Source organism: Brienomyrus brachyistius, chromosome 3 (genome assembly GCF_023856365.1).
Source record: "Brienomyrus brachyistius isolate T26 chromosome 3, BBRACH_0.4, whole genome shotgun sequence".
NCBI classification, from domain to species: Eukaryota; Metazoa; Chordata; class Actinopteri; order Osteoglossiformes; family Mormyridae; genus Brienomyrus; species Brienomyrus brachyistius.
Window position 1 is genome coordinate 5,735,033 of NC_064535.1, and position 25,027 is coordinate 5,760,059.

At 48.6% G+C, this 25,027-nt stretch overlaps 1 protein-coding gene and 1 long non-coding RNA gene across 2 annotated transcripts; one reads left to right on the top strand and one right to left on the bottom strand.

Annotated features, from left to right (window-relative positions):
• Positions 1–2,158: 2,158 nt before the first annotated feature.
• On the top strand, positions 2,159–8,148 carry b3galnt2 (beta-1,3-N-acetylgalactosaminyltransferase 2). Its single transcript, XM_049006991.1, is given in 13 exon segments — positions 2,159–2,412; positions 3,067–3,193; positions 3,353–3,453; positions 4,340–4,533; positions 4,804–4,899; positions 5,216–5,326; positions 5,690–5,768; positions 5,888–5,916; positions 5,918–6,072; positions 6,193–6,318; positions 6,423–6,582; positions 6,697–6,753; positions 7,048–8,148. Coding segments are annotated over 13 exon segments (1,482 nt in total). The 5' UTR covers positions 2,159–2,306; the 3' UTR covers positions 7,189–8,148.
• Positions 7,320–23,590, bottom strand: LOC125738234 (uncharacterized). The gene is made up of 4 exons (XR_007396765.1): positions 23,281–23,590; positions 16,977–17,034; positions 12,939–13,122; positions 7,320–7,984 (listed from the first exon to the last, which is right to left on the bottom strand). It is a non-coding gene; the product is annotated as an uncharacterized LOC125738234 (long non-coding RNA).
• Between the last annotated feature and the right edge of the window lie 1,437 nt (positions 23,591–25,027).

Sequence of the window (25,027 nt, forward strand, 5' to 3'; positions counted from 1 at the left end):
ACTCATTCAGGTCAAGGACAGTTTGAAATGCGTACAGTAAATTTATTTTTAGCTTGATAAACTTCACAGTCTGCGTTGCAGGCATATTTTCAGCCCGTTACTCTGAACATAATGCTGGGAGTCTGAGAAATGTTCCATTTATAAACGTAATAAGCAGCGAGACTGCTGAGCCAAGGAAAGTATTACGCTTAGGGTCGGTTTATCCAAATCAGCTGGCATCCCTGAGATTTTTATTATTTGCAGTCAATTTATCTAGTTAGAATTTAATTAGTATTTATCTGTCAGACTTTTACATTAATGCAAGGTCATGAAGAAGCTGCACGGCATGAATTTTAGCTTCCTGTTAATGTGTCACCATCTGGCTACATACATGTGTATATATAGAGGTATGGATCGTCAAATGATAGAGCTGGATTGTGTGTGTGTGTGGGTGTGTGCGTGCGTGCGCGCTCATGAATGTATGTATGTATATAATATATACAGATATATGTATTAAATGGTGATGATGCAACTAAAAAATGAGTGCAACTTAAATTATTTCTGTCAATAATGTTTAAAAATTAGAGTCAGGTGTGTGTTATATAGCAGAGTTTGAATAGTTCAGCGTGGCTGCCATTATAACTATGGCAGTAAGTGATACCGGACATTTGCCCTTGACCCCTGCAGCCGACCCTTCTCCTCCTAGCCGCTGGACGCGTGACAAACCGCGGGCGCGCGGACAGGTGGGCTGACGAGAGCGCGCTGCAGAAAGTAACCCCAGTGCGTCCCGTTCGCCGGCTGCGATCCAGCATTTGATGAGAAAGAGGGATTTATTCACGAGGAGCGCGCAGACCCCGCGTGGTTGTCTTGGAGACCGACTTGTGTCCTTGCACAGCGCCGGAGCGTATTGTTCTGTGGGAAGCTTTCATTCGCGTCCCTCGGCACAAAGCCGGGGGGCCACTGCAGCCGCGCTGTGGCACCGTGCGGCTGATAATTACGTCAGTCTGACTGGGGCCGTCAAGGCGCCCCTGGCTTCTCCTCCGCGCTCTTACGTGGGAGGACCCGATTCCGAACCCCGGGCTCAGTGCCATTTCTAATGCTCATCTGTCAGGATGTTCATGTTTAATGCTGCAAAACGAGGAGTCTTAATGTTTGTTTTCATCATCACACATACATTTTAACCCCTAGTAGGTTTTTAATAAAATTGCATTACTTGATGTATAGCTCATGTTTCAAAATGGGGGCTGCACATTGATTAAGATGCCTGTTTAGATGGGATGTGGTTCAGCAATGACACATTTAAGTACGAAGCTTTAATTTATAAAATCTTTGAATGTCCCACCATTACCCTGCACTGAACTATTTTAGTGTTTTGTTCGTTTTCCCTGACGTGCAAGTTTTAATAGTCTACACTTCTATAGTGTAGACTTTAATAGTCTACACTTTAATAGTCTACACAATAGACTTTAATAGTCTACACTATGCCTTTCTTTTAATCTCATACCTCGTTACTATTTCGATGAATGCAAACAGACGCTGAACACAACACAACTCACTGATGTTGAATGCTTTTCTTGTCTTTGAATGTTTCTCTCATTTGTACCGTTTGGCAAGACTAAAAACCACGATGGAAGGTCTGGTGTTTGGCTTGGAACTGAACGGGTGTTCATAAGTAAATGTAAATCAAGTAATTTTAATAAAAGACTAACAATAAATTGAGAAAGAATCTCCACTCATCACCATCATCCCTCAAAATTCAGTAAATCAATGTTCACTGCCGATTGCAGAAATCTGTTTGGGAAAATTATGACCCCTAGCGGAGCGTTTTTAAACGACAATTCGACTACAGTCAACACTTTGCAGTTTTTGTGGCAAATCTGCATAAAATGACAGCTATAGAGTCATCAGCGGCGGCTCATTTTTAACATGTTACACCCGTTTAATGTGGAAAATCCGTGTGCTATTTTAAATGATCGCTTGTAAATGGGAACTGATTAACAGGGACTAACGGGTTAACTGTTGCAAGGTACCCGCAAACCCCCCTGGCAGCCTCCCGATTACGCTTGACACCCCCTGAAATACACTAGCGGCTCTAGGTGTCTCCGGTGCCGACTTCAAGCCCCAGGAAGCTTAGCGAAGCCGCCCCGCCGCTTCCGATTGGCTGCGCGGTAGTCGGGAGGCTCGCGGCGCTCGCACGAGGCGGACACGGGACGGGAGTCAGAGCATCGCTTTCGGAAGCGGAGTTATGCTCTTTAGAGGCGCTCCGCCGAGTGCCTCTTTGCAGACGGCCTGTCCAGTGCGGGGGACCCACCGCCAGGAGCCCGTCCATGCGAAGTCTAGCATTGCTGCTGTGTCCGTGTGCCGTCGCCGTTGTGGTGCATCTCTGGCTGCTGGCGAACAGAGCCGCCTTCTTTTTGGATTTGCAGGATTCAGGTACATGTCTTGTGCAGTTTCCCCAACTTTTCACCCTTATCGCGAGCGGGGTCCGATTATGCACCGGTTTCCCCGTCCCTTTAAGGCATTTCTGCATCGCTTTCAAACAATATGTATAAGACTTTGCATTTCAAACGAAACAATCTCAAACTGCAGCTTTTCGCAACGGATGTAAAGATGCGTGCATCTCTGCTTCGGTGGGGCATTTGCTGTGTTTCACAAACAGTCCTTATTCTCATCAAAGATGACAGCTCTGTCATTGATTTTATTTAGCACCGCACCTTAATGATATGTATTGTGATGATGCGATGGATTGTTATATTTTTCAGAACGGGGTAAGTTGCGTTTTTAAACGGCTTTAATTACTCTGTTATACACCAGGTACCAGAGGGATACGTCTCGTTGCGCAGGCGATACGGGTTGCTGTGCTGATAGTGCACTGTTTTATCCCCTTTGGAACCGTATGCTTTGCATGGATCGTCAGGCATCTGAATTGTGATTTTTTCTGTCCCCAGACGCTGTGTAATTCGAGCTTCTTCCGCGATCTTGTAAAACCACGGCGTTTCCCAATTTGCCACCTGCAACACAGGGGTGTCAGTTCTGTCCCGGAGACATATGAACCCTCTCTCTCCGTAAATGCTTTAAATCGGACAGATCGCCAGGTGCGGGCCCCTGAAGTTTTGCTGGGAGTGCTCTCGGCGCGTCACCACCATGCGCTCAGGGACGCCATAAGGGACACCTGGCTGGGGTACCTCAGGGACCATCCCCAGTTCCGACAACGGTGCGTAGCCGACGAGGTTACAGCACCGTAAAATCCAGCATGTTGTTTGTTCTATCGTTATATGAACTGCATGCATTTGCGCGTTGATGGAGCACGTGTCCTTTCCTGGGCTGGACCTGTTACGGCTGTCTGACCATGTCCGGTACCTCTGGGCCGTAGGGTGCAGGTGAAATTCATCGTCGGCAGGCATGGCTGCGCCGTGCCCGAGGAGGACCGGGAGGATCCGTACTCCTGCACCCTGCTGAACATCACCGAACCCGGTAATGGTTACCAGCGCCCCCACACACGCTTTATAGCAGCCATTCATTGTTAGGTGCTTGTGAAGGGCAATTTCCTGCCTATCACTGGTGAAAAGTCATGTTTACAAGGTGTCATTTTGAATGTGTAATACCCCCTTTGCATGCCTTTCCCGGGCGGCAGGCAGTGCTGCGCGATTCAGCGCTGAGTTAAAACGCAATTACGCTTTTAGCTCCGAATTCAGGTCAGCGCGCCGCTAAGTGGACGATTAATTGGCAGCGAGCGATACTTTCGCTCTGCCCCCCTCTTCGGGGGGGGAAGCGCCCTTTCTTGTTTTTCTCTTTTTATTGTGCTGACGAGACTTTGCAAACGAGCATTTCAATTAGCCTCCGAGTTCAGAGAACGACTCCCGGCATCGTGGCTTCATTTCTGTCACTCCCTGCAAGTTCCGAACATCTGCTGTGGGGATGCTCACCTAGAGAGCTTCACTGCTTAATCGCTTCATGCCTGCGGAAGAGGGAAGTTTTTATTTTTCCGTAAGCCGTAAAATAGAACGTAGCCTCCCTTTAACGGCCTTGTACTTCCCATTGATCTCCTGGGTAATAAACTGTTCTTTTCCTAATTAAGAAGTCCCCCCTCCCCTGCTGAGATGAGTCTGCCTTTAGACAGGAAGCTCCCCCCCCAGGATGAGAAGTGCTTCGGAGTGCTGATGCGAGGAATAATGTGGAACGTGCCCATATGGCCGTCTTCTTTTAATGCACCCCCCCCTTCTGTGATCTTTGATCAGCAGGGGTGAAGCATTGAAAGCTTGGCAATGAAGGCGTGGCAGTGATGGATCAGGGATTCTGGGAATGTGCCGGGGTGGGGGTAAGGGGGGGGGCATTGACAGGTGTTGGCTCTGACTCGCAGCAGATTCCCAGGAGGTGGAGGTCCTCACCGTACAGCACGGCTCTGCTCTCGGTCCTTCCGAAGTCTCCGTGCTCAGCTTGGATTTCAAGGTCCTGCACCCCCTGGTGGTCACACGCCTGGGCGTCTTCCCAGACGGCCCCGCTCAGGAGCTCCACGGCAACATCACTGTCAAGCTTTTCCAGGTGGACCAGGAGGTGAGTGGCGCGGTGCTAACGAGGCGCACTGCATGACCCTATTCTGACCTGCAGCAGGGAGGACGGTGCCTGGGCTGGAGCATCACAGACCAGTGCAGGCTCCATTCAATTAGCGCCTGCAGAAACTCGCAGAGTAAATTCCCATCTAGCTATGATAAAAAAAACAGAGCAAAGCAGAAGTCAGCCCATCCTGCAGCCAGGGAGACCTGCAACCGCCCGTCTTCAAAGTTTCCTCTTCCATGAAAGCGTGCTCTTTGGTGCCCCCTGCAGGAACCCGTGGTGACAGCGCGCTTCAGTGCCATCAGCACAGGCACCAATGTGAACGGAGTGTGGTACAAGCCGGTGGAGCAATTCATCCTGCCACGGGTAGGAGGGGGGGGGGGGTCGGCAGCCGCGGGACCTGAGAAAGCGGAGCGTAGGCCTGTTGGGTTTAATGAATAGCCTGAGCCAACCCGCTAGAGTCGGCGCAGCCTGTTCCATTTACGCCAGATTGAACTAACGGCATGTTGTTGGATGTCTGTCACGCGGATGAATCTTCATATTCCTAGATCTCTTGACACCAGTTTAATGTTCTACAAACACAGCTGCCTGTGCTAATTGGCCGACGTATTGAAAGCTCAGGCAGTGTGGCGGTAAGGCGGCATCCCGTAAACCGCGGCATCTGGACGCTTCGTTTCTCCAGGGCTTCGAGGGTTCACTGGTGTGGGAGAGCCTGGACTCTGCCAGTCTGACCACGGTGGACATTTCCGGGGTGCGGCTCAACACCGGCGGGGGGGTGCTGAGGTTATCCGCGGTAAGGCCGGGACGCGTGTGACATGATGGGGTGGGGGAGGATGTGCGGCAAGACGGCAATGGGGAAAGTGAGAGATTGACAGGTGATCTCAATGTTGAAGCTGAAAGGGGTGGGGCAAATGGAAGAGACCATTTTTTTGGCAGGTGGGGTGGGATTAAAGGAAGAGCAAAAAAAAACAAAAGACCCAGGAGTTTTTGGTGTAAAATGGAAACAAACACCCGAAAACTTTGAAATTTGCAATAGCTGAATCTCTCATACGAGTGGTTTTTGTTTTCACTGATGCTTTTTAAGTGTGACATGATGGAATGTGGCATGTTCAGTTTGTGTCAGATATGCAGAGACACACACACAGATGTGTTGCAGGTGGAGGAGGGCACGCTGCCCCACAGGAGTGCCCGTGGTCTGCCGGGACTAGCTGGAGGATTCACCTTCACCATATACGGTAAGAGAGACGGGAGAGAGACGGGGCCAATCTGAAAACAGGGTGAATCCCGGGCTGAACCATGACACTGGCACATGGGGGTGAGCATTTCATTGGTCTTAACCCCCAAACTCTGCTAGATGTGGAGGCTCTGTCAGAGATGCTGCGGGGGCCGTTCGACTCGCCGAGAGCGGCACGCGGCCAAGCTGGAGGAGGAGGGGGAGGAGCTGGAACGGGAGAGCCGTCGGCACGGCGACATCGTCTTCGTCGACGTGGTGGACACCTACCGGAACGTTCCGTCTAAGCTGCTGCAGTTTTACAAGTGGTACGCGGTCTAAGCCGCGGACTCTCTCCTTCGCATGACTTCGGCTCCTCGTCACTTAAAATTCCAGCTAAGGGAGCGGATTTGGGTTTTTAATCAAAGTGACCGCTCGCACTCTGATAGGTCAGTGAGAAGGGCTGACTTCAGCCTTTTCCTGAAGACGGATGATGATTGCTATATCGACGTGGATGCCGTGCTAATGAAGATAGACCGAAAGCAACTGAAGCGGAACAATTTCTGGTGGGGAAAGTACGTATGAGCTTTACCTTTTCTGTGTGTGTGTGTGTGTGTGTGTTCGGGAAGGGGGGGTTCCCCGGGTGCCTGTTTTCCCCCCGCTCACGCTCACCACGCAGTTTCAGGCAGAGCTGGGCGGTGGACCGTGTCGGCAAGTGGCAGGAGCTGGAGTACGCCAGCCCCGCGTACCCCGCCTTCGCCTGCGGATCGGGCTACGTGGTCTCCAGGGACCTCGTCCAGTGGCTGGCCGACAACGGCGATAAACTCAAGGCCTACCAGGTACCTGTCGCTCTGGCAGAGGGGAAACTATTGCAAAACCGGTATTAGTGGCAGCCAGGAAGACTTTTCTTTAGTCGGGGAGTAAATCAACACCGAGTAACTGTCCCCCCGCAGGGTGAGGATGTCAGCATGGGGATATGGATGGCCGCCGTGGGACCCCAGAAATATCAGGTAGATTTAACAGCTCCGCACACTTAACGACACACGCCTGGCGGTGTGAGACGATCTCGCAGGGCTGGGGCTGACGGTAAAAGGCTGCACCAGTCCCCTTAGATGAATGTGCCTCCTCGTCTGTGGTAAAAGCAGCAACCCTGCAAGACAGCAGCCACTTGTCCTTGTCCTGCACTTTTGGCTGCATCCTTCGCTTCTGTCTTTTTTTGCATTTCATTAAAAAAAATAATGAATTTGCCCCTGGTGGCTGCAGTAGCTCCTGACGTCCAGCGGCTGTGCTGGTCCCCTCTCCAGGACCCCGGCTGGTTGTGCGAGAAGGACTGCCAGCGGAATATGCTGTCTTCGCCCCAGCACTCTGCTGAGGAGCTGCGATCCATGTGGGCCTGGAGGACGGCGTGTGGAGATGCTTGCGGCTGCCCCCGGGCCCAGCTCTGAGCGGCAGGGACACCGGCGCTGGCTGCGGTCTGCGGAGGTCCATCCATCACCCTGAGCCCTGATCCAGAGGCTAGTCTGGTGACCGGCCCCGTGACACCAAAACCCAGTGACAAATCTGCAGAGAGACAGACTGGCTGGTTCTGTTCTTTATTTTAATTCCTTCCTTACATCTCCTACATCACAGGCTCGTAAACCTCTCCTGCAGGAGCCCCAGCCACACGCACATGGGAGATGTAAGCATGGCTGAAGGAGGGACAGACAGGATAGCAAAATGAAACGGAATGGCTGGGTGTCCCCTAGGAGAGGTTTAAAAACAACATACACCAAGGGCTGGGGGTGTATTAAGATGACAAACACAACCCCCCCCCCCCCAAGACATGCCAGGAGTGATTTCACACATACAGCTGCCCCACGGGGACTTTGCAGTACAGAAAGCGAGACAAGCACGCTGGAGGCTCCTGCAGCTGGGATTAGCTCGTCCTTTACGTCAGAATCTCAGAGGCCGAACCCATGCGAGCTGCAGTCTGAGACTCAATCTCGCAGGAACAGACGCAAGTGTATATGTATAAAAGTTTAATTTTCAGTACTTCTGTGACATCCCAGAAGTGGTGACGGCGGCGGCGGACGTCCTCCTGACAGGTGGCTTCCTTGCCCCCTTTTCAGCATCTCTCTGCTTGCTACGTGCTTTTGTATCATCCGTGAATAAGGACGCCGCCACCTCATCCGATCCCCTTCCGCCACGAAAAGTAGTCCCGTTCCTTGTACACTGGTTGTCGTGGACGTTCCTCACCGCAGACTGCAAGCAATTCAAATGCACAGGTGATTCAGTATTGTATAAAATATTCCTTTGAAATATTAAGATTATGAAAAACTATTTAATCCTGATATTTATCATATACACAACCATGCTACTCGACATTGGCAATAGTGGTTTTTAATAAAACTGCGGCACTGAGTGAACCAGAATTGTCTCCTTTGTTTTAGGACTTGCACAGTAATGTTAATCCATTTTAAAGGGTGTGATGGGTAATCGGGATATGAAAACTAATAAGCTGTCCGCAGCACTCGACACCACCTAGTGGTGACATGACCACAGTATCCTCCCCCGCCGCATGTCAAGCGTTTGAAAATCTTTCCACACATTAATAAGAACAGCAGAAATAAGAACTTCCTGCGTTTGTTTAAAACTTTAATTTAGTAATTGGCAGGTTTTCAGCACCCATTTTCTTTTGTATAATTATCTATTCTTGGAATCCTTACCGAGTGTCAAGATCGACTAGAAATAGGGGGAAATAAACACACTGTCACTGCCTTCCTGAAGTATAAGAGAGAGAGAGAATCCATTTACGCAGTTTATGCAGTTAAAGCAGCTTAGCATGAGGCGCCGTCTGGGTGTCCTACCCAGCCACGCAAACAATGCAGTGATCACATCTAACACACGACAGAAAAACAGCCAATCGCAGTACAAAACAAAACACACGACCGATTCTCAGTCACTTTTGTATTCTTTGTGCATAACAGCTTCACGCGGGACAGTCTGCAGCCAGCGCGTCTCAGCCTGGTCCTCAGGTACCACCAGACATTCCACATTATCTGGCAGGGAACAAAACCTGGACTGTTTGGTGTCTCCAAGGGCCAGGTTGAGAAACGCTGATCCATACATTCTAGACCAGGGGTGGTCAATCCGATCCGCAAAAGGTCCGGAGTCTATGCAGGTTTCTGGGGTAACCTTTAGGTCAGCTGTTCAAATCCTGGTGTGAGGAGACTTCAGCCAATCAGTCCTCTAATTAGGGAGCTGCAGCGAAACCTCACACACAGCGGCTCTTTCTGGATAAGATTGATTAGTTGGTCTAGATCAGGGGTGGCCATACAATGAACCTTATGAATGTGCAAACCAAAAGGCTGAAATCAGACCCCTCAGTCAGGGTCTCTGGTACCTCAACAAATAGAGCTCTGTGCCAACAAAGCAAAGGTTATGGGTTCAAGTCTCAGGGAAGACAGACATCGTAACCCTTTCCTCTGATTTGGGATAAACGTCAGAAATGAATAAAAAGGTCATTGTAAAAACCGGAGCTCCAGCACAAGCAGGACAGTGTGTAACCAGTAATGACCCGACACCATCTAAGAAGTGAAAACTCATACAGAGGCAATCCAGCAGAAGGTGATTGAAACTAAAGCCAGCACAGAGCAGATCAGGAGGTAAGCCTGTGATTAAAAACACTGCGGAGATTTTACTAGTAGACATTTCATAACCCGACAGCGGCATCCATAAATCCTTTCATATCCCTGGGATGACAGATTTCCATTACTGACCAAAGCCATTTCGCTCATTTCCTAAATTTCCACATCAGCTGCCCCTCTAATTTAAAAAGTTCCATCCTCTTCGAAGTTTCCTGTGTAGGCTGCAGTCAGGTTAGAATAACCTACCATGTTAATTTAAGAGGTGTCTGTTGGTGGGGGGCGGGAGGGTAACAGCATGCAGCAGACACCGTTTCCATTTAAAAATTAATCCGAATCCATTTTCGTGTCAATTTAGATAGACGCCCACCAAACAAAACACTGCTGTGAGCAGAAGCAGCTTTGTGGCACACGCCCTGCGTCGGTGATCAGATGTAATCAGCCTGCAGTCACCGCAGTCAGGACACAGCGTGCATATCCACAGCCACGCACCATAATTAGCACTGAAGCTGGGAGTGTCTGGCAGCATGAGTACAAAGACAGAACTGGGAGCTGCTTGTGTTGCACTGGAGACCCAAAGGGGCTGTACAGCTCTGACACTCAGACGGGTTTCATGTGAAAGATGAATTCTGGACACAAGTATGGATTCAGAGCCTTAAACGGGATAATTGTAATGTTTCTGCAGTACGCAGTACACACACACACACACGTTGGTCTTCCAATCTAAATGGGGACCATCCATTCATTTCTATGGGAAAAACCCTAATCCCAATCACGACACCCTTAACCCCCACCCATCCCTAACCTTAACCATAGGCAACCAACCCAAACACAAGACTTTCAGCACTTTTACTTTTTCAATAGCATTCACAGATATTTATAAAATTGAGGTTTTCCCAAATGGGGAGCTGAAGAAGTGACCCCAAAAGGAAGGAAGTTTCAGGTTTTACCGCACCTTGGTCCCTAAATGTGATCCATGTAAAAACACACAGTCCTGAATAACTGCTATGCTTTTGGTTTGGATTAAAAATGTAAATACAGCTAGGCTAAGCTCTCACAAGAGCAGCAACAAGTGGAAGTTAGCATTGGAGACAGAGCTATACAATGTTACAAATAGCAAAAAGCTAAGAGCTAATCAAATCAAAGTGCAAAATAAAAACATTCAGGTTACTCAAGAGCACAGCCAAGGAGCAGTTTGGGAAACAGATGTTTTTGCCAACCGCCGCAAACTTAAGTGATCCACAAATCCGAGAAATGCAACCCGGTTCAGTGATGTGTGAACGCTGTCATACAGTCATGTGCCCGACAGCCATTTCCAGACTGAAAAAAAAATCAACCTCAAAAACGGCAGGTGATGAAGACTGAGGATGGCAATGACATCAAAACAAAGAGCGTTGAAACAAAATGGGATTTTGTTCCAGAATCCTGAGGCTATGAAACAAAGGCTTCTGTTCAGGAACAGTGAAAGGGGCAATTGTGGATGCGGCTTCCCTTAAGGACCATATGTCCTCTACAGGAGGCGCCTGGGCTCCATGGAGGTCCATCACACAGCACAGCAATTTTTCTATACAGGCATCAAAGTTACAGTCTAGATCTGCCATTTCAGGACATTTGCTCTTTCATCTTCGTGGAATCATGTGACCCCTTTCAGCTGCAGGCAGATGCTACGCACCTTTGCAGAATTCACCCACTTGGCGTGTAAATGGGATCCAACACATTTTACGCGAAAACAATGAGACTGCACCCATTTAGGGACCGGCGCTATTTCCCTCCCTATTCCCCTAGTAATTCCCCAGCAATTTTTGCTGAGATTGGGTTTTGTGACCCAAAAAACAAATCCTTCAAACCAGTTTTACAACCACCCGCTTCAAATCATTTCAAATTGCGTTCACACCAGCTGCGCCTGATCTTTGGAGCCATTTTGGTAATATCAGAACAAGACTGCACCTGCAAGAAAGCGACTACAGTCATTTAGCTACTATTCCATCTACCGTGAATAAAATCCAGGTTAGCTAACATGACCACAAATTAGCATTAAAGGGGTGCTTCTCCCCCCCCCCCCGTTTTAAAAACACTGCCTTCTGCTTCTGGGATATCATGATTGCTTTCAATGAGCAATAAACTAACTGCATACAGGGAGACCAAGAGCAAGAATTCAATTAAGCATCCTCTCCCACCTGCTGCAGGAAAGCCTGCCGCTGTGTAGTAATTTCCTGACTCAATCTCCGTGCTGTCAGCCGTAGGAGATGAAGTTCCCTAGCAACGTTACACTTTTAGGTTTCAGCTTCCATTCCAGGCGCTGACTGATGAGCCCCGAGCAGGTAAACCGAAGGTAAAGGCCATCAGCCAAATCAAACCTTCCCAGCCACGAAAATCTGAACTTTCACGACTGCTCACGTCTGATGTACCGCTGGTCGGAGCACATTCTGCTAACCCAATTCCATGTAGAATTTCTGCCATTCTTCCTTTCGTCTTAACATCCGTATTTTAAAATGTGTTTTACGGCTCCATAGTCTTATTCCATTCATTACCTTCTCATGTTGCACTGTGACCAGAAAAAAAATATTTCACCCCAGTGTGTGACCCATACATCATATCTGTAGCTGACAATAACCGACTTTACATACTGTACTAGAACATACTGACATTTTAATAATCTAAAAACACTTTCCACTATGTGAGAATCAGTGTCACAGTTTCAGATTTTGCACTTGGGGTTTTCAGAGACCTAGTTTAACCCCCCCCCCCATGCATCTATCCAACATGCAGCAAGAGCAAATAGCTACAAAAGGAACCTTCTCCTCCACAACCAAACAGCTCAACTCTGAAGTGAAATCCCACAACTGAACACTAGAGGGCGTTCAGGCATTTGTTACAGCTTAAAATGAGAGAGAGAAAATGTGTTAGGCTGCAAAACAGTTCAACGCGGGGCCACCGACAGAATGGAACAAAAACGCGTCCCAGCGATGCGTCTTCATTACTCGCAACCTTGATGGCTTCTCCAGCATCCAGGAACGAGAGCAGAAGTAAGGCTGCCAAGAAAAGGGCTACGATTTGGTGGCACGAGGGGGGCAGCGCCAGGCAAGGAGCTGGCACAAGGGAGACTGGCAGCCAGTCACTGCTTTTGCTGCATCACACGACAAGAGGCCCTTACTGAAGTCAAGCTACAGAAAACAGAAAAACGCAGAAATACCTCTTCTGGCGTCAAGAGGGGACGTTCAGGACCTACTTTCTCAAATCTTATGTCGCCATAAAACTACCAACACAAAAACCCAACTCTCAAATACAACGTCAAGTATGTAAAATTACAAAGCGCATCCTGCCAATATGCCCTAATCATGTGCAATACATCCAGTCACACTTGTTTATATTATACTGCTCTCTCTAGCACTTTTGCACTAGATGCCAAACTGCATTTTGCTTGCAACTCCTGTCTTTCATCAAATTACATCTAATCTAAAAATCTGATCTAATCAAAGCATTAGAGGAGAGCCTGGGAGTGCGATGCTCAGTGCTGTGATGCAGATAGAGGAGCCATTCACCCGAGTCACTCTGTGGGTTAGTTCTCTCACCTCGGTGCAAATCAGCAGGGGCAGGTTGAGGTTCTAGTAGCACTGTGGGTCCATCAGCTGCTTCTCATCCTTAACACCTTGCGCTCATAACTTCTGGGGCATCAGCAGATGTGCATCGATGGACTCCAACATTGGCACACTCCCCCAAGCACGGAGGGCAGCGTGCCCATGACCCAGCAAATACCTAAGAACATAAGGATGGGGGCATGTGTTACACGAAGCCATTGGTATATTCCAGGACAACACATTGAAGGAGCATGTTAGAGGACTTGGTAAGCGGCAGTCAAAGAATGTTGCTGTGCAACCTTGTTATTACATCCTGCTCCAGTAGAGGGCACTGTCTGCCAGGGTCCGGCTCATGTTCCAGCCCAGCCCACTCAACAGTGCTAGAGAACAGAAGAACCGCCCCCCCCCGCTTCGGCTCGTCAGCTCACCCCACCAGACTACAGTGATGGTATTCTCACTCTATTCTATGGTTTATAGCATAGTACAGTATGACACTAGTATTTAGATAAAAACAAGCAACAACTTGACATGGAGGTCACCAGCGAAAGTGTTGCACCCCCAAATGAGAAAGCTGGGTCCTGCCCCCCCCCCCATCAGGTCCAAAGGTGGCTGGGCCTCATTCTTGCCACTTAAAAATCGCCAAACAAAACACCGGCACGCAGGAGGAGCCCAGGGCCTGTCCATCATGTCAACACTGCCAGGCAGCGGAGGAGCCTGCTCTTGGGGTGAGGTGTGGCAGGGGGAGCGTAGAACACCCCCTCCCACACACACTTTCATTACTGTGGGCTGAGAATTTCAGAGCCAACATCCTTTAAGTGGAGAGAGCACAAGATGAGGAAACATGCAGCTGTGTGAATGCGGGGATCAGCCTGGGATTTACAAGCAAATACACTGTGTGTGTCTTCCAAATACCGTTAGGGTGTCGCGACACTGTGGGGAGGACTGGTGACCATTGTGTTGTACAGCTTCTCTAAAGCTGCCACACCCACACACACACACACACGACAAGCATCCGCGCTCTCAGAAAGGAAGGGGAGGCGTGACAAAGAGCAGGAACCCAGCAGAGGGCCAAGGCAGGCATGCACTAAACGCGGCGGAATCGGCCTTGACGTTTCACTGAAGGTGTGGGTGTGTGATCAAACATGTTGGGGGGGGGGGTCCATATGAGGAGGGAAGAACAGGGGAGGCTTACAACTACAGAGTTAACAACTGCACCTTTCCTTACCAGAATTCTTTGAGGCCAGACCCAATCAAGCTACCTACTGAAACTTCCAGAAATCACATTTTCCATCAACCTCAAGAGCTGCCTTGGCATGAAAGCCAAAGGAGGGGTCGTGCTCCCCAACCCAAGTGTAACCGAAGAACAAAATGGAACATGGAGACCTTTCACCTCCTCGACCCCACGTACGCCCAGTGCCGCGTGACGTGCTCAGATACACTGATCGCACGGCACCAAGGGGAGGGGGGGGCGTGGCAGGGGCCTTGGCTCTGACAGCGAGCCATCATGGAATGAGGACCCGTGCGGGGTGGGAGCACTGCCCACTCTGTGACACCCCCAATGTGAAAACTAAAAGTGGGTGTGGGATCAGACCAAGCCCGAACCTGCCCAGGAGGGTGCTGCTGAACAAGTGCCCCCCCCTCGTGTTTTGGGGCAGGGAATCTCATAAATCCCATAAACAGGTCAAGCTGACAGCAGCTGGCAGCACCAGCAGCACACTTCACGATGCAGGCAGAGCGCGATTTCACACGCCACTGATGAAGGCACTTCTACCAGCAGGAGGTGGGGCAGCCAGCGGCTGCCAGGTAACAAGGGACTTGGACAGTGTGGCCCCTCAAGGGCCGACCGGCAAAACCTGCACCTCAGAGGCTGGAGCTCGGAAACACGATCGCCAAGCCAACGTGCCTTGAACACAGAGGAAGCAGCCAGAGGCCTGTCCACCGTAAATCCACATAGCGCTGATCAATGTACTGCGAAAGGGAGAAAATTTACCAGAGAATGAATCTGACAATTGCAAAACAGATTACGCTGTATTGCATTTGTTTCGAAGATGCTTTTATCCAAAGCTGCGTACAACTGAAAGCAGGGTGAGAATCCCCAGGGGCTCCAGGGCCTTGCTCAGGGGCCCAACAGTGAATCAGAAGTAGTGATTACTTTTTATATATCATGTTATCACACAGTTAAACATATCATTTAAGACAAAAAAAAAAATCTAAAAAAAAAAACAAATGGCAAAACAGGAGGTAGTCAAACCTGTCATATTCTGTCAAACCTGGGATTTGAACCAACAACCTTCCGGCCATAGACACAGCAGCCTAACCGGCACACCACCCCATACACTCAATACAGTAAGAGAGCCAAGTGCAGCGTCTGTCAAAGGTCTCACAGGGTGAGGAGCAGCTTCTAATACAGGCATAAAGGGGTGAAGCGGGTAATAGTCCGGGAGTGTTTAACATGGCCCAACAGGCTCGGCGCGGTCAGAGGGGTTTGCGGGGCTGGCAGCTGCCGTCCTCCCCTCCTCCCGATCACTCACCAGCCTGTCAGGGCCTGGGCATTGTGTACAAAACCAGGACATCATATTCAGAATGAGATTAGTTTTTTTTTTGGGGGGGGGGGGGGGTCTGTTGCATGGGAAACCTTTTGTGCCAAATTTAATTCACTGTGAAATGAAAGGGGGGGGGGGGATACTGAACACACAAGGAAATGCCAGCAGCAGCAAACATGGCAGAGTACATTTACATTTATTTAACGGAGGCTTTTGTCCAATGCGGCGCACAAGTGAATGGGGGGGGGGGGGGGGGGTCAGAGGGCAGCACTCATACAAGGATACGATCGGAAGGTTGTAGGTTCAGATCCTGATCGCACCTTGTGCAGATAAGCCAGTGGCACTGATTTTCTCTAAAAACTGGCCAGGGGAGGGACAGACGGACACCAGCCTACCTACGGGCGCTTTCCTTGCTCATTTGTTGACCACAAGCACCGGCGCCAAGTTGGAAGTCATGCGGAACAGGACAGAGGCGGCGGAGCAGAGATTGAACAGATGGAATTTTTGTACTTCAAATTACATTTGACACATTAATGAATACTTTACACGCTGTGTGAAGAAACGCTCTCTCAAATCCAGTTGAAAATGTTCTCTCGCTAATTTCCACCTATGGTCATGAGTTCTTGTACTTCAATTAGTAATGAAGTAACTATTGGTTGAACGGCATCCAGACCTGTTGGAATCGTATATACCTGGATCATGTACCCCCTTGGTCTCCTTTGCTCGAGGCTAAACAGATTCAGCTCAGCTAACCTCTCCTCATAAGACATTCCTCCAAGACCAGGAATCATTCTCGTAGCCCTACGTTGCACCCTTTCCTAAGCAACAATGTCCTTAAGGTGACCAAACCTGCACACAATATTCTAGGTGGGGTCTTACCAAGGAATTATATAATCGTAGCATCACCTCCCTTGACTTAAACTCCACACACCTAGAGATGTAACCCAACATCCTATTGGTTTTTAATTGCTTTGTAAATAAAAAAGTCTGTGCGATCAATCTCACCCAAAAGAACTAAATAAGTAACCAACTTGCTCATCCTCATTGTCTTGATGTAGTTGCACTTAAAACACGTTAAATTTAACTTATGAGCTTTTGTGTCTCCCCTGCATATTTAGCATATGGTAACAATTCCTGTTTCGCGGTTGGTAAATGACACGCAAGTGTGCAGGAGCTACAAAAAGTTCCTAGTCAAGACGGCCAAGAACAAGGTTCCTGAACTTCGGCAGGAAAGTGCCTTATACACCAGAACCATGCAGCACAGCTGACCTCTGACAGTGTCAGGTCCCCCAAAGCACCAACACTCACAGTACAGCTCAGCTTTAGTGCAGCGGCTATGTGTGCAGCAGATAGTTACAAACAGCCAAACAAACAGACCTGACCAAACGCTATTTCCGGGGAGTGAATCCGGGATCATCCATTTCTGATAACAGGAGGGGGATTCCCCTGTTAGCATGGAACTTTCTGCGTCACGCAAAAACAGACCCACCTGCGGTTTTCCAGCCGGACCGTCTCACCAGATACTTGGGGGGGCGGAGTACCTGTCCCTGTAAAAAGAAAAAAAGGAGCAGATTCAAATAACCAGCAACCATAAATTGTTGACATCATGCAGCGACTCTGGGGATTCAAACAAGAATACATCCCACAACAAAGTCAATCACGCTTACACATATTAAAAACTTTACCCATCGTGGATGTGTCATTCAAACGACGACCTCCCCCAGAATCAGGTGGGCTGGGGGCAGGGAGAATCTTCACCACAATGTAACTCACGAGCCAATCACAGCACGCCGCTAAAGCACGCTCGGTGTCAGGCAGTGTGACACCAGCCTCCTCTAATCTTATCCTTCCTGCATGACACAAACTGCAGATTAGTGCTCGGCCAGCCGCTGACAGGCCCTGCCGCTCTCTGCACCCCTGATAAAGTCCTGTGAGCAGATGAGCCATTTATCTACAGAGCTGTGTGTGACACTGTCTCAAACAACCCCACCTCCCCCCAAAACAGCTCCGGCTCCCGCTGGCCTCCCCCCCCGTTCCCAGTGTCCCCACCAGGCCAACGCAATACAGCTCCCCATCACCTTCCCAAAATAAAGGGTGCAGGGCATGTGGAACTAGTGACAGGAAAGCATGGCAAAAGCTCACAAAAACAAAATGGTAATTACATGCGCTGCCCTTAATGACTTGTTCCCAGACAGGTATACAAACATACGAGCGAGTCAAACCGTTTCACTGCGAACACCACACTACCCCCGCTTTAGAGACAGTCCACATTTAGACAACCACATGAAACTCACACTTCTAGATAATTACTACGCGTCCTTGTTTTAGCAACAGACCACTCCTATGCACTTTTACAACAATAAAAAAAAGGTACCGAGATACCACCACTTATTTCTATAGTATTTTAATTTTATTTTTATCCATGTTTTTATATTACAAAAATATCCTTTGAGCATAATCCAGGAGTCTGATGGAAAAGGCATTTCATTACATACATGAATAATCCTGCCTTTCCGTTCCCAAAACGCAGCATAAATCTGGCAGGAATTCACAGATTCACACCGACACAAGGCTCCGCTCAGACCTGCACAGCCATGCAGGCCACACAGGGTCTTTGCGGGCAGGTCAGCAGTTCAAAAGTTCAGTCTGTTTCCCCCGAATCCCATCACATGGCATAATCGCAGCAGAGCTCATTTGCGCTGCAACTCCCCGGCGATGCCAGATCGCTGCAACTCCCGGAAGCCCAAAAGGTATCGGCGAGATCTGATAAGCGGGACAAGCGGGACTAGCAAACCACACACACACACACACACACACAAAAAAAAAAAAACTACTGACAAGAAGCAGGCAGCCACACACCCCCTACCAGTCCTGACAAGCACAAATGACATTTCTGCACTAATCTTCATCCTGTGCTTCCATTTAAGATGTAAACTCAGGTCAAACTGCACCCTCAACTTCGTCCTTCCATTCCCAAGTAAAACATTGAAGCCGGACTTCACCCGTCAGCCCCCCTCCTCCCAGCGTGGCCCCGCAAGATGATCGCCCACAAATCAAACCTAGACATCGTGCAATCGTGCCGCTGCCTGTCAACCCCCTCCCTCGAGCAAGACAGCCCCTGGTGGAGCTGCCAGAGGTTCTGACTTGCTCATCAGCTCACAGGTCGATGGCCAACTTTAGCCACCTGGCAGGAACTACAGTTTTCTACCCTGTCTTAACAAGCTGGGGTGGGGGGAGGGCTGGTATCAGTGAAATTCTACAGTGATCAAATAACCAACCAAAGGACACTCCCACAAAGAAAGAAAAAGCAAGATCGTGTTTGCTGGGAGGGGGGGGGGGGGCAGCCAAACATTTCCTCACCATTAAGATTAGAGCACAAATATCTTTCCACAAATCAAGCAGGCTGCTTCTCGGAGAGAACTGGCCAGATTGAGTGTAATCAGTTTAAACGGAGTGGAACATTAAGAGTGAGATGCATGCCGGAGTTAGAGGACCCGCCCCGAACCAGCAGAGCACAAGAGAGACAAAACACTCAACACTCCGCCAGTCTTTCAAAACGGCAGCATGTGCGCATCAGCTGGCCGCCTGTAACTCGAGCCCTACCCAGTGACCCCCCCCCCCCCCCCCCCAAGAGTCGAGGAGAGTGGAAAGGAGATGCATCTCACTTATCAAACCACACTAAATGCCACAGATGACTGACTAGTCATATGGGAGCACCCCTCCCCCCACTCAGTGGTCTTACTGGCACACATGACTGCTTCCCTGACACACAGCATTCCCAGCACACGCAGAACAGCCAATGCACACCCCGCCACCCCACCTTCCCAGACTATTTACTCTTGGGTCAAGTGGAAGCAACACATGATCACACTGAGGTTTTGTTCAGCAAAACCCTGGAAGGCGCAGGACGTCGATTCCTGGGCAGAGTGTAAGCTCTCCACCACCACGCAGAGGGAGATCACAGTCCATCTACAGCAGATTTAAATCCGGCGTCCTTACCAGCTGTGGTGGGGGGAACGTGCTCGTCTAAAATGAGATTAAAAACGGACAGGCAATCCCGCCCACCCAGAAAACAGCAAACCTGATCCAAGAGGCATTCCCACACACGATTATACCGACAGAAGCTCCACAATGTTTTACAGGCACACTAAGGTGGAGTGAGTCACTAGCCACAAGCAACAGAGAACTGAACGCAGTAACAAGGCAGGCAGATGTACGCAAACCTCAGGACTGAAGAGTCTGCAAATAAATCAGCGCAGGCCCCTCCCACTGGCTTCCCATCTTATAGCCCCCCTCCAAACTGAGCCCAGAGGACCATGCAGTAAACTGGAGTTATGACATCACCTTTACTGGACTCGCACTCAAAGTCACTTCAGAGGAGGTCAGACATCTTCCCCATGAAACAACCAAATCGCCATGGGACCCATGATCAAAAGGATCACCACAAATGGTGAAATGCACAAAAAAAAAAAAAAGCCGGAGAAGCCGATCGCAGCAGAGACAGGAGAGACGAGCGAGCAGAACGTGGACAGGAGACTCCCTGGTACTATCTTTCAGACAGCCTGGCAGAGCTGACCTCAGCCGGCACTTACACACGGTAAAGCAAAGAGCTAAAAACTGTCCTGCAACACAAGTGAGAAACCAAAGTTCCAACGTGAGGCTTCCCACGGTGGCCGGGCGGCTGCTTCAGCGAAGTGAGATGCCATCAGGCGATGGGGTCTCCGCTCTGCTGTGGGGTTTCTCTTGTGAGACCCTTGGCCGAGACATGATAATCAGAGACAGACATCACGGCCAGCCAAGTGGCGCCGATCGCATTGATCCATAAACGAGAGGGTGACATTCATGCTGTGATGAGCAGCTTCCCCCACACAAACCCCCCAGGCTCTCCGGCTCTCAGTACCACCCATTATTGATTGAAAGTTAGTCACTGCAGAATCCATAAAGTAGGAGGGTCACTCCCCCAAAAATCAGTTCTGACAAGATGAAATCTATGCAGTTGAATAGTTGCCTTAATTCCTCACAATACATTGATTAATCTCCACATCCCTTTAAGATTACCCCGGGCACAGCTATTAAACAATGATCCTCAACATCCAAGCACTGCTCAATTTCCAGCCTTCCTTTACCTGCGCGTCAGGTGTGAAGCCTCTGGCCAATCAAAATCAGTAAACTAAATACCTGGGAGATCTGAAGACAAGGCCTGGATTTGGAATTGAGAGCCAGATTTGAAGTGCTCTGATCAAGGATGTTTATCAGTGCTGCTTTTGCATGAGCCCTGTATGCGTGTTTCGATCCAAAGACATCATTCCCACCCTTTCTGTCGGACTCAATCATAAAGTGGCACGTTTGTGAGAAAATTTAGCAAAAATAAGAGAGAGAAGGGGAAAAGCAAACAAGAACAGGTCATGAAAAGACATTCGTCAGCGGTATGGAAATATTCTGTGATGCGTCAGCACAATTCATGGCGATGCAAACTTATCTGAAACTACTGGTCGATAAATTCCATTCGCCTATGGTTTATTTTGGGTGAATTTTGAGTCTTGTTTTATTTAAAATAAAAAAAGTGGCTACACAAATCACCATGCTGTGCCAATGATGAAAGTGTAGAGACGTCAGTGTGGCAGTGGTGGAGCAGGTGCATGCTAGAAAGATGACCACAGCGTCCCAGTGCTGGAGGACCCTTTGTCCACTGCTCGGTTTCAAACTGTCCCTCTGAAGAAAAATGCCACGACGACAAACCCAACCTCACATGCGCCACACCTAACCGTCTAAATGGCAGTTCGGGACCGAGGGCTGAAATAGCAAGGGGGCGGGGGAATCCCATCAAATTCCCCTAAAACTTGGCATGTAGAATATAAATAGAGCTTAACAACAAATAGGAGCAGGATCACAAAGCCTCCCCCAGTTGGCACATAGCTGGGGGCCACGAATCACAAGTACGAGATGTGGCAATGAGAAAAATCACAGGCTGATGCAAACCGCGTGCCAGACACTGCAAACAGCTTACCGTGACACCCTCCTGTGCGTAGCATGCCCCCCACCCCCGGAGGCCTGCCGTCACCACTCGCAAGTGCATGTGTACCCACCAGACACCAAACAAGACAGCCAGCCTTCGCCCAGACTCCATCATGAGGCGGTGGCCGTGGAAGACACGTTTGACAACTCACTCGGCGTGAAAGTAGGTCTTTGCTCGCCACAGGAGCATACACCCCCCCCCCCCACTCGGCACATCATGAGACGAGACCAGAAGCCTGGCCTACTTTTTACTTCATATCCAACCCCACCGCCCGACCCCAACTTTCATTGCCCAATCCATAAAAAAAATCAAAAAAAAAAAAAAAAAAAAAAAAAAAAAATCACAAACACCGAGCTCAAGGAGAAACACGGACACAGGTCATGGCACCCATTTCAGGCTTCCATGATTTCAGACAAAAACCCAAGCAGGAGTTTGAGTGATAGGCAACAAAATGGCACATGGATGATCTCAATTAACATATTAATCCACAGGGTCACTATTTAAGAATGTCTAAGATGCAATTGTATTGTTAAACCAGCTACATTCACCAAAGCTTATTGGTTCTCATCTTCACCAGCTTCTTTTTAAAAAAAAAAGTCACATTCTATCCAGCTGACACTCGCTCTAAAGGCAAACATAACATTTACTTTTTAGGAATATTTACATCCATCATAACTTACCATTTACCATCTCTAGCCGTCACACATATCAGGATTACATCATCAGACCTTTAAGTCGAAATTTAAATGCCATGTGACTCAAAGTTCAGTTTCATCACTGAACTGCAGGGTAACTTACAAAACACTGATATGACAAACCGAAACACAAAGACAAGCAACCAAAACAAAGACAAAACAGAACACACGTTTGGTTTGACACCCAAATTACACACCAAACCAGTGTCACACTGACAGACCTGGGACTCTTTCCTTCAGACTTCACTGGTTGAGGCGGCAAAGTCAACCAAACAGGCCATCCACATGTGAGACAAACCACCGTCAGGGGCTGCGCACACACAACACAACACCCACACTCTCACTACAAGCCAAAAGTGACACACGTGACGAAAGCTAGCTGGATGGCAGCTGGTTAAGGGTCTTACTCCAGGGACCAGCAGTGAATTGATTACTCTGGATGTAAATATTTCAAAACCAACTGCTGCCGTGCATCTGCAGGCAGACAACAAACTCACATCACTAGTAATCACTGCATATAATGCTTACTGATAAGCTAGCCAGAACCAGGTTAAAATCACTCCCACAGGCTTCCAAACGTCGACGTGACCTTTCAAAGAACCTGTTCCAAGACTCGGTTACTCTGCAATAAAACGCAACTAATATGAAAAGAAAATGGGGTCATAGACTAGCCACACAAACAAACAATCTACGACAATATAAACGGAGAATATTTCACATTAATTAAAGTAGATGACAAGTCACTATTACATTTCTGAAAAAAAAAAATCAAAATTCCCCGGTGTTTGCGACACCACCTTGACGCTGGTGTCGTGACTATTCCATCTGACATGCATCGAGAAGCAATAAAGAAAAAACAAGAAAAAACGAGCTGAAGATGTTTGATTATGCGAGTTGAGGAGCTTTAAGAGACATTCGAAAACCTTCAAGTACCACATGAGGTGCCTTTAACCCACAACAAACGCCACCATGTCGTTAGAGTGCAACTCATAGTTCAGCAGACCAGACATATTACAAGCGGCCTCACGCCATACGTAACACGTTAGGCAACTGGTGTAAATATAGATTATAGCTCCACCCACCTTGTCGGCCAGCAGGGCGACTTCCGGGACGCCATCTTCACCACTTCCGCTTCGCACCGCCATAGTCTGAGCTACCATGGCTAACTAGCCAGGACCAACCTAGTTTATCGAAGCCCCAGTCGACGTTTCGTATTGACCAGACCGCATCCACAGAAATCCAATAGTGGCACGTCACGCAGCCGCATACATTTATGGCTACATTAAGAAAAATAAGTAAGAAAAATCAAATTATAGCCGTTATTAAGCCAGATATCCCTATCACCTCCTTCGTCCGCGTCCTCAGCAAACTGAATACGCCATCGCCCCTCCACGGAACGTGCGCATATAAGAGGGGTGGGGGGGTGGGGCGCGCAATGGACTGCCATCTTTAAATTACGCATGCGCGATTTGTCTTTTTGGGAATTGTAGTTCTATGCATCTTGCAACCAGCTAAATTGCAGCAGAGTTGTCGCTGCATATTGGCGTGTGTTGTAATACATTTCCCAGCTTGCATTACCGTAACGTTTCTACAGAACTTGTTGGAAAATAACGTAATTGTTTTCTAAGGCCGGCCAATAGTCTGAGGGAAAGGGCGGTGGACACAAATATGGTGACCAATGAATGAACATATTGAGAACTGGGTGGTTTTGTGTGTCCGTCAGTCAGTTTCAGAAGGAGATAGGAGCAGAGAGAGAAAGGGAGTCCGAGAGGTTGAGTGCTTGTGTTGGTCTCGCACCCTGACACCGACCCGGAGCTTGCGAAAAAAAAGTCAAAACCATTTAAAAACGCCGATCCTAGTTCGAATGTTTTATGGATATTTAAATTGTTTTACGAACTTGGAGGAAAAAGGGATTCCGCAACTTGACTTTCTGAGGTAAGAAATTTGCGGAATTAGTTATGTAGGTATTCAGCTTGTCATTTTAAAGACAGAGAAGTGTTTTAAAAGGTCAGCGCTTTGATAAACAAAAAGGGAAAATGATTAAAGGTGCTGAGTTCGGTCTTCTAATAGCGTAATGGGAGAATCAACATACTCCTGGGTTCCCAGCTCCGTGTTCCCATTTCTATTTTACCCCCCATGCCGTTTCACTTTTATTTATCCTCCATGAATTCTCCCTGATTTCCATCATCGGCAGATGTGGTGGAATTCAGGAAACAACCCACATAAGCAGTTTGGTGTCCGTGGTACCAAACGCTTTCTAGGGGTGGTTGTTGGCAGCCCGATGTTGGGGAGAAAAGTCTTCGGGCAGGCTTATATAATGCTAAAGTGAGCCTCATCGTGATTGAAAATTGGCTTGCGATGGAGTGCCGCGGCCGCGAAGGTGTTTTTCGCCGATCGGACCTGTCGCGGCCTCTTTAATATTTTATGGTTTTTGCGTGTGACTAGCCGCAAATGGTCATACTGGTTTCGTGTCTGCCTTGCGTGTTACGTTTATGCTGTTTGTTTCTTCCCACTCCATCCCCTCACCATCGCCCTGTATGGGTTTTCCTTTCCGTCGCTGTCCTTCCTTGAATGCTCGAATCTCCACTTTAAGATCCGTTGTCCTTTTTTTGCCTCCCCTGTAGTCGGCTATAACAGTGGAGTGGCGAGAAATGTGGACAGTTAGCTTGATATTACACTGTCTCAACATCCTACCGGCAACAATACAAGACCAGAGCCGCCAGTCAGCCCGTCACTTGCTTTGTTGTCTGGCTGTATAATTCAATCTTTTAATTTTCTGTGCCAGCCAGTCCGGCAAAGTACGACAGGCAGCGCCTGGATTAAACAGTG